Here is a 12,198-nt window from a genome sequence, read left to right as displayed (position 1 = left end):
TTTCATCAACAGGAAGCAGTTTTGATGAAGGCAGGTCTTGGTGATGTAAACCACTGGTTTAGGCTGGGCCTTCCTGGCATCCTAGTTATCGTCAGACACCAGTCTAGGCGGGGCATGTGCTCTGTAGCTCCCCAAGTCACTCCTTGCCTGCTGGGAGGTGAGAGGCTTGCCCTTTGGAACCAGTCCTGCTCCCGGCAGGAAGAATGTACCACTGTAACACTGTACTTTCAGGGTCACGGCCATGCCCTTGGACTGCCCTCGGACTGCCCTCCCTGACGTTCTGCACAGGGGACCGGATGGCATGCAGGCTTCTAACCTGAGTCACAGCACCACTTGAAAATGCAAGGCTGTGGTTAATAGTTTGAAGATAATCTTGTAACAACCCATTAAGGCAGATTTGCAGACCCTCATTCTGTTGTCAGGAGAGACTGCAGTCGAGCTACAGGAGAAGAAACATGTCAAAAGCAGCTCTTGACTGTGTCTCACTCTTTGAAAAAAATAAGACAAGGATAGGGGATAGGTTTTTCCTGGAAACTGTCTTGGTATATGGCTTGATCACTAAACGGGTGACATACTTCCTCTGGCTCCATCTCATACCAAGACAAATATAGGAAATTTTAAAATAAAATGTCTGATGAAACGTCACCTAGATTAGCATGTATTTGGATACTGAAATCTCCTCCCAGTTTATCTGGCTCTTAAGCCTTAACGTGAACAGTCTCCTCCACCCACCCCCTGCCCCCATCCCAGCCGGTGCTTGCCTTCCTCAGTCAGCTGGAGGGCACTGCCCCTTGGCTCCTACATCAGGAGTAGGAGGCCCTGCAATCAATGTAAATTCAAGCCTTTTCTTAAGCTCATCACAGCCACGTGTGGCTTTACCAATCTCCCATTTGGCCCAGCCAAGTTTCTATTGTTGGCTCAATCCCAAGGTTGCCTCCATGGTTTCTTTTTCATGCATTTATCTCAGTGGGTCCCACCTAGATCAGAAGAGAGCCAGGTATCCCTTCCTAGAAGGTCCTGAGCTAACTCATGTGCTGGGACAGGCCAGGTGGGCATGGAGGAGCAATAGACTTTATTTCCTTAGTTGTGAGACCAGGTCATGTTCTGAGATACGATTTCTCAAAGGGGAATTCATTCCAGCAGAACTTAGGCTTTAATGTTGTTTCCTTGGTCTAGAAGAATCAGGGTGGGGATTCCAGGCCCTGCCATGGCTTTCTGATGAGAAGGCTGGCCAGCGTGTCACAGAAGGAATGCAGACAAGAGCACTGTGCTGGGCTGTGGCAGAAGACCCACTCCCCATGCCGCACGAGCGGGGCAGGACTGGTCCTCAGCACACCAGAACCTCTTCGTAACATGGTGTGACTCTAACCATAGAGAGGACTGACGGGCCTCTCAGACATATACTGTAACACAGACATAGTCCCTCCCCCGCCGGTTCAAACTCCCAATGCCATTCAGCCAGCATTTTGAAAAACTGCCCACTTCTCTGAAAGACTTGAGAAAGTTACTGCATAATCTACAGGAAGAACTTAAAGCAGAAAAACAAAAAAACCATCATGGCAGCAGCGTGGGTCCCGTAGCTGCCCTTCTCTGCCGCTCCCCGGAAGAGTGTGTGGCACTGCCCAAGAAGCCGGGGGACACGGGCAGGGAGGCGGGTGGGCGAGGATAAGGCAGGACAGGGAGAGACTGCTGTCGAAGTCGGGGCCCACAGCAGGGTCTCTGAGGAAGCAAAAGGAGCCCAGATCTCTGCACTGCAGTGACCACCCTCCCCACCCCAGCTGCCTTAGAAGTCATAAGGGGACACAAAGATGGTGACCTTGGACACGTGGTTGGCTTGGAAGGAGCGGTCCAGGTATTCCGACATGTCAACATCCACCTCTAGTGTCTGCGGCCCCTCCAGGGTCTGGACCAGGATCAGCTCCCCCGTCTGCCGGTCTGAGCGCTGCATCACGAAGTGGCCCCGGCTGTTCCCGCCCACGATCCCAAAGCGCAGGCTGTTGGGTCCAGGTCGGCCCGGGGCCGAGGCCGTGGCCATGCGGAAGAGCGTGATGGGCGTCTTCAGGTTGGAGGGCAGAGAGAGGTAATGGAAGGAGATGGTCTTGGGCAAGTGGCGGCAGGGTCGGCTGTCCATGGGGCAGGGGTTTCGCTCACACTGGCTGGAACGGAGAGGCCAAAAGGGAGGGAGTCAGCCTTGGGGAGACTCGGGAGGGGCTGCTCTGACCTGGCTTGTCTGCCCCACTGCCTTCCTGCAGAGGCCTCCAGGGTGACTTTTCCAGCCACAGTCCCTCAGCACAGAGGCTCAGAGGGTAGGGAGTGGCAGGTGTGGTGCTCCCCTGACCCACCTCTATACGTACACATGTACACGTGTATTTATACATGCTGTTACCGGAGTTTTTACAGATAAGTAAAGCTGGGAAGATAAAGCAGGTGCCCCTTCTGCCCGTGCCAAGACCTCTGTCCGTAATGGCGGCACCCCAGCAGGTAGCAGCCAACACCTTGGAATGCAGTGCTCAGTGCGAGGTGAACTTTGCAAACACCCATAGTTGATTCTTAAAGAGGAAGCCCTGTCTTTCCTAACCATTTGGAATCAGGATCTTGCGGAAGTGCTTCTGGTATTTCTCTACCTCATCCAACACACAGATACAATTTAGCAATTTTGTGACTCATATAATCACAGTTATGTAGGTCGAGTATCGCATCTGGCCTATAATCATGGATGTCCCCAGAGGCTATGACGTGGAGTCCCTTCACTGAGTGACTTCGGCCACTGACTTTCTTGATGCTTCTACTCTGCCATAGCTCAAAAAGCAATTCAGGTATCTGAGCTTGGGAAGTTAACTCATCCTAAAGACAATGCTAAGGCTCTTGTGATCGCTTTTTCAGAAGAAAATACATGTACTTTGTGATAGTTATCGTTACTCTCCTGAAAGGCCTGTCTCCTACCTTTTGAAAACAACCACCACAAACCATCAGGTGCTGAGGTTACCAGAAATCAAACCTAAACCAGTGGAAAAGTCGATCAATATAATACAAAGTATACAGGGCGTGCGTTGTGACTGGAACCGACCAGTTAGTGGGCACGAGAGCCTGAGAAGATGATCTTCTCCCAAACCTGTAATATGTACCTGCCTCCCAGTCACCACAGTGCTCTTGCGGCCAGTGTCGCCCCACCCCCACAGCGCAGCACCTGCGTGGCTGTAATCCCAACATCCTCCAAGTCAGCAGGGGAACACCTGGAACAGGAGCTCCTAGCAGGGCAGACTGGGTTCCCACTGCACAGAGCAGCAATGCATTAAATGCAACCACCAAAGGGAAATGGAAGCTCAGCGAAGCCAGACTCCCAGCTCCCTGCCTTCCATCTTTCCTTGGATCTGACTGTATCTTCTCCTAAGAACCTCCGAATCTGCCCCAGCCCCCCCGGGAGGCCGGGGTGAGGGACGTCAGCACCCAGCCGTGAGCAGCCCCGGCTCTACTCACAACGGAGAGGTCTTCACGTAGCTCACGTTGCCACTGCCTTCGGGGCACTCCGGGCTGACGCACTGGAAGCCTCCACCGGTGTTGATGCACATGGTCCCCCGGGGACACACGAGCTGCGGGCTCACACACTCATCGACATCTGAAATAAGGGACAGCCGGGAAGAGTGAAGATCCCCTGACGTCCCTTTCTGTCACAGGACCACATGAAAAACCCAGACAGGCGCTGGAGTGTGGTGGGCTTTCTCAATACCCAGTACTTATTTTTCAAACAGGAAACCCTGTCATCGTTCACTATTTGAAATCCAGACCTCGTGGAAGGGCTGCAAAACCATGCTGGGGAGCTCCCCTCCCTGGGATCCTGTCCTTCCACGGGGTAGACAGGTGACAGAGAAGCACAGGAGAGTGACCAGTCCCAGGTCACAAAGCTTCTCTCCGAGCTGCCTCCTTCTCAGCCTCAGGGCCCTGGAGTCTTCCCTCAATGTCTATTTTCAGGCCCTTTAAGAGTCAAGTCTTCTGGAAAGCCTTTCTCCTCAGCCTCACCCCACCCAAATGCAGATGTCCTCACTCTCCTTTGAATGAAGTCTGCGGCCACCTTCGCCCCAGCTGAAGGCTGTTTCTTCCCAATCTGCAGAGTTCTACCCGGGCCTTCTTGAATACTTATGGGATGGAGGGAGGGAGGGATGGGTGGCTGGATAGAGGGATGGATGGATGGAGGGATGGAAGGGGGGAGGGAGGGATGGATGGTTGGGAAGATGAGTGGATGGATGGAGGGATCAAGGGAGGGCTGTATGGACAGATGGAGGTGTCCTCTCCGGTCCCAGGTTACCCACTCCTCTGACCTTCGCAGCAGAATCCCACTAGGATGTCACCAGGGAGCCACCTCTTCTCTCACATTCTACCTGGGCCCACGGAGGAGCCCTCTGCCTTCTCTTCTGCTCCTTCTCCCCGCTGTCTGGGACCAGCCAGGCTCTCTCTCGAGCCCTGCAGCCTCCTGCCTCTGCAGCAGCGTCACTCACCCTCACAGCTCTTCCCATCAGCCAGTGTCCGGTACCCGCTGGGGCAGGCACAGCGGTAGGAGCCCGGGGTGTTCACGCAGGTGTGCATGCAGAGCCGGGGGCGTCCCTCCTGCCTGTAGAGCTCGCATTCATTCACATCTGGGGACAGAAGTGCCCAGTATGACCAGGAGCCATGGGGTGGACATCCGCCAACCATGACCCAGGTTGGCTATGCCACAGTTCCTGGAGGCAATGGCCACCGTGGCTAAGTGGCTGGGTCTGGGTGGGGGGGCTAGGCAAATCCTATTCCCAGCAGAACGCCCAGAAAAAGAACAAGCATGCTCCCCCTCCTCCACAGCCAAGGGCCCAGAAAGCTGTGGGGAGGGCTGAGAGGTACATGGTAGATCCTAGGTGGGTTCCTCTGTCTGAGGCTGAAGACTAACAGGGGACCCTGTAGAGGCCCGCGCATCAGGCGGGCAGCCCAGACTACCAGCCTGCACCCAGCCCCACCTGAACTGGCCTCATCTCTGGGGTTAGAGGAAGAGGGTCTCATGTCTGCTGCTGTAAAATGAGGCAGTAACACCAGTTGGGCAATTCTCCTGTCTGGGCCCACTTGGTTTGAGCTGTTCTCAGAAGGCACTTTGGTAACCAGGAGAGGTGAGCTAAAGTTGGCTGGGTCCCTAAACCTAAGTGGAGGAGGGGGTCAGGGAATGGAGTCCTGGAGCCCTGCACAGCACAGGGGGCCTGCCTAGCCAGCGTGAAGACTCAAGCTCCTCTCTGCCACCCGTCCCTGTGCCACTGCAGCAGGGATGGAGGGGAGAGGGGGGCTCCAGGCTCTTCTAGGTGGGTGTGCGTGGTTGGCACTGCACTGTGGCTGGGTTCTGAGATGGGGGCCAGCCTGGGCACCCCCGACTGCTTTGTCCACGATCTTGATTTCTTAGGATCGCCTCTGATGTCCATGTCTCAGCAACCGTTAGGGTGACGCTTACCTAGAATGCAACGTGGGCCGGGCTTTCTGATACTTTGCCCACCACCCCCGCCCGCTCGCTGGTGCGCCGGTAGCCGGAGGGAGGCGAGTGGCGAGTGGGAGCCCTGTCCTCTCCTGGGTCCTCCCCTGCCCCACCCCCCTCTGCCCCCGATAGAGCCCGGGGCCTACCCTGGCAGACGCTGTCGCCGGCCGCGGCGCCGCTCAGGTGGAACCCGGCCTCGCAGCTGCAGTGCTGCGTCCGCTCCACCTGCGCACAGCGCGGCGCGCGGCTGAAGGCGGAGTCGCCGGCTACGGTGTCGTCGGGGGCCGCTGCGGGGAAAAGACACCCTCAGTGCCCGGCCCTGGCGCCCTGCCGCGGGCCCTACTCTGGAGTAGGGAAGGAAAGACAAATAAATCACCACAAACCCGGGGACGCTCAGGGCCGTCCAGAGGGGCTGGAGCAGGGGGAGCGCAGCCCCAGAGCACCTTGCAGGACCACGCAGACCGCGCGACTGCCCCCCAGCAGGGCCGCGGGCGTGTTCAGTCCACGTTTTCCCTTCAAAAGGCTTAACAGTGATCCCTGGAGCTTGAAACTATGGAATGTAATACACTGGGGGTGGGGAGGGCGGGAAGGGATATTTTTTGTTATTGTAATTTTAAAAATATATATTTATTTGAGAGAAAGAGCCCTACAGGAGGTGAGGGGCGTGGGAGAGTGAGTAGCCGACTCCCCTCTGGGCAGGGCGTCCCTTGCTGTGTTGGATCCCAGGACCCTGAGATCATGACCTGAGCCAAAGTCAGACGCTTAACTGAGTGAGCCACCCAGGCATCCCTATTGTAATTTTTATACTTTTCTAAAGTATCCAAGGTTTTTGTCTTTAAACCAGGAACATCGATTTTTTTAAAAAGATTTTATATATTTAGTTGAGAGAGAGAGAGCGAGCGAGCATGTGCACACCAATGGGGACAGGGGTGGAGGGACAAGCAGACTCCCCTCTGAACGCTGAGCTGGATGTGGGGCTCGAACCCAGGACCCTGAAATCATGACCTGAGCTAAAATCAGACACGCAACCCACTGAGCCACCCAGGTGCCCTAGGAACATTAATTTTCTAATATGAAAAAGAAATTTCAAAGTTTTCAAAGTATTTAGAGATCTCATACGTTTAGGGGAGATGGTAGAGGAATTGGTGGCGAAAGTAATGACGCAGAAGAGGACACCCTAGGAGACACTGTGTGATTCCACCTAGGCGAGGTTCTCAGAGTAGCCAAATTCATAGAGTGGGAAAGCAGAATGGTTGTGGGGGCGGGGAGGGAGGCCAGGGAAGGAGGAAATGGGGAATTACTGTTTCAAGGGCAGAGTTTCAGTTTTGCAAGATGAAAAAGTGGAAGCGGCGGACGGTTGCACAACAGTGTAAATGTACTTAATGCCTCTGGCTTGTACCCTTAAAATGGTTAGAATGGTAAATTTTAAGTTATGTATATTCCACTACAATGGCAGGGGTGATAAAGGTGAATGGATTTAAAAAAGGATTCCGAGAGAGGCTCCCCCTTCGAGCTGGGCAGACCCTGGCAGAGCTGATGGGGGACCAGGTGAGCAAGAAGCCAGGACTTGGTGGGGTTGATCGTGGAGACCATGAGGACATCATCTGGCCTCAGCAGCACCTGCTCACTCCTTGTGACCCTGGGGAGGTTTTTGTTGTAGGGATACTTGATATGTAAAGCGCCCCCTGGACCCGAGGAGCAGATGCCTGTGTCCTGACAGCAGAAACCCTGACACGGAGGGTTTGGAACGTTCAGGGTCCAGTACCAGCTCATTTGGGTTGAAGGAGGGCCCATGTCTTGTTCCTTTATGCTTGTAGGTAGAAGGCAAGGCAGTGGAGCTGTCAAGAAGGCCACAGAGAGGCTACAGAGAGCAGCCCCCCCCACCGGGGGGTGGGGGGCTGCAGGGAGCTGCATTCTGAGAGAGCTCCCAGCAAGGCTGACTCAGCTGAACGGAACCAAGACAGTTCAGCAGCAGATCTCTGGGGGCAGCGGTGCAAACTGGCCTTGGATTGAGGCTGGCGCAAGAACGGCAAGTACTGACAGAGCCCCTACTCTCTGCATCCTGCTGTTAACCGCCGGTCCCTCTTCCCACACAGAGATTACACAGAGAAATCCAGACAACCAGACAGGACACTCCAGGGTTTTCTGGCAAGGAAAGAGGACGTCTTTAGGATCTGACTTTTTTATATAGGAAGTGCTAGTTACAGCATAGTGTGGGAACCTTCACAGATTACTTATCAGACTGTCTAGCCCTCTGCGAAAACAGCCACTTTGTGCCCTCTAGACCTTCTGGCTAGGGCTGTATTGGGACTCGAGATGTGTATAATAAACTGACCAGCAGGGGCGCCTTCGTGGCTCAGTCGGTTAACCATCCGCCCTTGGCCCAGGCCCTGATCTCAGGTTGGTAGGATCGAGCCCTGCATCTCCCTCCGCCCGCTCATGCTCTCTCTCTCTAATAAATAACAAAAATTAAAAAAAAAAATTTTTTTTTAAATAAGCTCACCACCAGTCAAATGTCTAGTTGCACAGTTCTGCGGGTACTTGGGCTTGTATCAGTAACTACTGACTTTGCAGTGTGTGATGCGAGCATTGGAAAGGAAGAGCCATTCTGCTGATCTGCAGAGAAGCTGTGCACCAGGTGAAGGTGGAACAAGGAAGCCTCTCGGGCCGAATTACCAGTCTGGGGAGCTTCCACACGGCGGGGTGGGGGGGGTGTCAGTCCCTCTACCTGCATTTTCTTCCATAAAAAGCATCAAAACGCTGGTTACACAAAAGGGCCAAATTCCATCCCAGATAACTACCTCGGGGAACCGGAGGGATCAAGGGTCAAAAAGCCCTCTCTCCGGCGGGGGGAACTGAGCTCCTGCCACGTCTGCATTTGGTGACCCACGACCAGGGAGCTCCTCTCTCTGCAGCGGAACGTCCTCACCCAGCCCCACGGCAGCCACGTACCTGTCTGGGCCAGGTGCTGACAGCGGCTCCCAGTCCTCCCCGGAGGACACATGCATTTGTACTGGTTGACTCCTTCTACACAGGTCCCCCCATTCTGACAAGGCTGGCTGGAGCATTCGCTGATGTCTAGGAAAAGAAATCATTTCCGGATACAAATAGGTGAGTTCTGATTCTAAAACGAACCCAAACCGAAGCTGAGTTACCTTTCTTCACACGGCAGGATGTCTTTGGTTTCTACTCGCTTGCTTGGCCCTTGCCACTGCCCCAAGCCGCAAGAGCTGGGAGGGGGCTGATGGCACTGAGCCGCAGTCCACCCACCACTCCGCGAGCCATGGAGCCTCTGGCACACACTGTGCTCTCACCTGGAGCTCTGCCTGCAGGAGCTGGCCTATCATCCAGCCATGCTCCCCCGGAGGCCCCATTCCCTAATTTATAGGGTAGGCTGCCCCATGTGCCCACAATTTCTTTGAATCAAATCAGACTGTCCCCCCACAACTCTGCCCTTAGCAGCCGGCACCCAGGAAGAACACCTTTTTATTTTTTTAAAAAAGATTTTATTTATTTATTTAGAGCACAGCCGGGGGAGGGGCAGAGGGAGAGGAAGAGAGAGAATCCCCAAAAGACTCCACGCCCAGGGCAGAGCCCAATGTGGGGCTTTGCTCCTAAGACCCTGAGGTCATGACTGGACCTGAAATCAAGAGTTGGACCTAAACCGACTGAGCCACCCGGGCACTCCAGGAGGAACGCCTTTTGAATAAGAACCCAATTTAGGGGAGCTATAGGAAGGAGAGATGATGGTCCGTCACAGTTTCCAGAGAAAGGGAAAATGAACTCTCTCCAAGTTCCTACCCAGTAGCCCTCCCGTGCTCATTTCCTGCGCACCCAAGGAAGTCTTTCTTTTGACTCTCAGACACCTCCTGAATGGTGGAAAAGGGAAATAGTCCTTGCTCGTACACGTGGCAGTCCTGTGGGAAAGCTATATATAGAACGAGATTATATATTTAAAAATTGAATAGGTTTCTCTCCGTGTGGTAGGATTACAGGCAATTTTTCTTTATTTATGCGTTTTTGTACTCTTCTGTTTTTCTGCAATGGAATTTTTCCACAATAAATTTTCTAATTAGAGAAAAAAAATTTTTTTAAACCCTCAGGCCACATCTGCTTGTTATGAATCCTTAAGCTTTTTTTTTTTTCCCCAAGCCCAGCCTTAATGCACAGAGCACAGGCCCTTTCTACCAAAGAGAGAAGCCTGTCGGTTCACTGACTTGACCACAGCATCTCGGGAAAGGAAGCTGGAAACCTCTCCTTGCTGGCATAGGAGCATCCTTTCCTGCTGTATCTATCACGAGGAAGAAAGGTGCTTTGCTTCTGATGAGAACAGCAGCCTTGCTGTGGGTGGGTTGGCAGCGACTTTGGCGTCCTCAGCGCCGGGATGCAATATAGACTGTTGTATGGTTTCTGTTAGTCATGAAAGGACCCAGACCGTCCAAAGGCTGCTTATCCCTGGGGAAGGAGCCTTTTCAGCTTCTCAGTAACCTCAGCCTGGTTGTGCTCTCCCCATCTGTTCTGTTCTCAGATGACCGGTTTCCAGGAATGTGTCTGGAATGACACCGTACCCAAATGCCACGGAGCGTGGAATTCCTGTTTCTGCCCATTGTCCAGCCTCAGCATCGCTCACCTGCAGAGTCTGAGAGTGGGCAGACCACGAGGCCATGACGTGGTGAGCCGAGAGCCAAAGAGGTTGAACACAAGTAGCTTTCAGTCTGGCCTCAGTGGGAGCGGCACCATTGTCTCTCCCGTCTGGGCTTCTAGTGGAAGGGACTGGGCCTGGCTCTATGGGGGGTGGGGGTGGGTGGGAAGGGGGGTCTTGGGGGGGTGTCACTTACTCAACAGAGAAATGCACAGGTGCCCCAGGACCTTGGGCTCTGTCTTCCTGACTGGACCTTGTTGCCCAAGATTTTCGTCTCTAGACAGGCTCCCCACAGACTCTTATCTTGGTGCCCGGTGAGAGGCAGCCATTCCATGGCCCGACGCGCAGTCCTGGTGCCCCATCTGAGTCCTGACTGAAGTCCAGTTGTCACCCTCACATCTGTCCCAGGCTGTGAGATTTAGCTAAGTGTGGGGTGACTTCAGAGCTGTAAAGAGGGCGGAGGCTGAGGAGAGGCTGCCGAACTGAAATCATGGCGATGATTCTGTTTTAATCTGCTGTTCAGTGAGCGCTGACTGTCTCCCAGGAGCTGAGCTGTGTGTTTCACATGGACAATCTGCTTTTTTTCCCTTTTAGTTCTAATCCTTTCCTGCGTTCTGTCATCTCGTTTCAGATTTTCCATTTCTCCAATCACCTCATCGCTGAGGCTTTCTAATTTTTATTTATGCTGTCCTTTCATAGTTTTTATCTTTTCCAAATTTCTTTCTGCTTGTTTGGAAATATTAGGTAATAGTTTTTCATCTGGTTCATGGTCATTTTCTGGCATTTCCTCATTGTCTGTAGAGACTTTTTATTCTTTTTTTTTCTTATAATAGTTTGTACGGGATTTGACAGAAGTCCCTTTCTGTTCCTCCCATTTAAGGGAAACAGGTTTTCCTCGATGGCCGGTCCAGCTTCCTGACGTGGCTGTTTTTAGTCTGGCTCAGGATTTCCCTGCATCAGCCCCCTTTGTGCTCCTCTCCTGCTTTCCCCTGGGCTGTCTCTTGCACTTGCACCAAATTTCTTCCCTGGGCTCCATTTGGATCTTCCTCCCATTATAATCTCCTCAATACCGGACTTTGTCCTGGAAAGTCTCAAGAGTTCCTAGGGGCCAGGAGCACGCGCTCCAGCAACTGAGACTTCCTGTTGAAAACTGTGGCCCGCCCTTGAGAAAACTGGCCTGAGGAAAGCCAGAACTGGAGCAGATCCTAATAAGATGATTAGATTTCAAAGAAAAAGAACAAAAAAATCCTTTGGGCATCCAGGCAAAAAGACCGAGATCCTGATGATGGCAACAGCAGGATCAGCTGCGACAGAAGACATGGAGACATACTTCACGTACTCAGGGAAAAAAGATGTGAGGCAGAGAGTTGGTGTCCAACCAAACTGGCGTCCGGTGGGGAGGTGGCCCATTTTCTGAAAGGGCAGGAACTCAGGGAATTGCTCCCAGTCCCTCTGGAGGAATAGGCTGGAGAGATGTCCATATGGGGACAGCAGTAGTCTCCCCCGCGGCATCACAAGGAGGGCTTCCTGGCAGCGGTGTCTACCGCCATCTGGCCCAAACAAAACAAAAATCTCCCTTGGATCTGATCAAGGCTCTGGAGTTAGCTACCAGTTTATAAGAAATTCAGAGACCAGAAAGGTCTAAACTTCCAGTTATACGATAAGTAAGTACTGGGGACGTGGCGTGCAGCATGGGGACTGTGGCTAATACTGATGGGTTGGTATCTAGGGAAGCTGTTAAGAGAGTAGAGCCTCAGAGTTCTCGTCACCGGGGAAAAACCATTTCCCTTCTTTTTCTTTTGGTACGTCTGTGTGAGAGGATGGACGTGAACTAAACTTGGCCTAGTCATCATTTCACAATAAACGGAGGTCAGGTCATTATGCTGCACACTTTAAACTTAACACAGTGCTGGATGTCATTTACATGTCAGTGAAACTGGAAGAAAAAGAAAGAAAGAGATCAGAAGATCACAGTCAGTGACCTCTCAGGGATGCAGTTGGCAAAATCATGGCTGGGGGAAACAAACCATTTTCTTCAATAAATAAACCGCAAAGGATTGAGGTGGGGTGGTGG

At 52.9% G+C, this 12,198-nt stretch overlaps 1 protein-coding gene across 1 annotated transcript in view; it reads right to left on the bottom strand.

The window, feature by feature from the left end:
• Positions 1-1,778: 1,778 nt before the first annotated feature.
• Positions 1,779-12,198, bottom strand: part of FBLN7 (fibulin 7) — a 44,408-nt gene continuing 33,988 nt past the window's right edge. The window contains exons 4-8 of the mRNA XM_032843845.1: positions 8,435-8,560; positions 5,629-5,769; positions 4,494-4,631; positions 3,478-3,616; positions 1,779-2,156 (exon numbers count right to left, since the gene is read on the bottom strand). Coding sequence (XP_032699736.1) covers positions 1,784-2,156; positions 3,478-3,616; positions 4,494-4,631; positions 5,629-5,769; positions 8,435-8,560 — 917 coding nt within the window. The 3' untranslated portion in view covers positions 1,779-1,783. The remainder of the gene's footprint in view (positions 2,157-3,477; positions 3,617-4,493; positions 4,632-5,628; positions 5,770-8,434; positions 8,561-12,198) is intronic.

This window comes from Lontra canadensis, unplaced genomic scaffold, assembly GCF_010015895.1.
Source record: "Lontra canadensis isolate GAN:19392208 unplaced genomic scaffold, GSC_riverotter_1.0 scaffold144, whole genome shotgun sequence".
Taxonomy (NCBI): domain Eukaryota; kingdom Metazoa; phylum Chordata; class Mammalia; order Carnivora; family Mustelidae; genus Lontra; species Lontra canadensis.
Note: the sequence above shows the minus strand (reverse complement) of the source record. Positions and strands in the feature narration are given on the sequence as shown.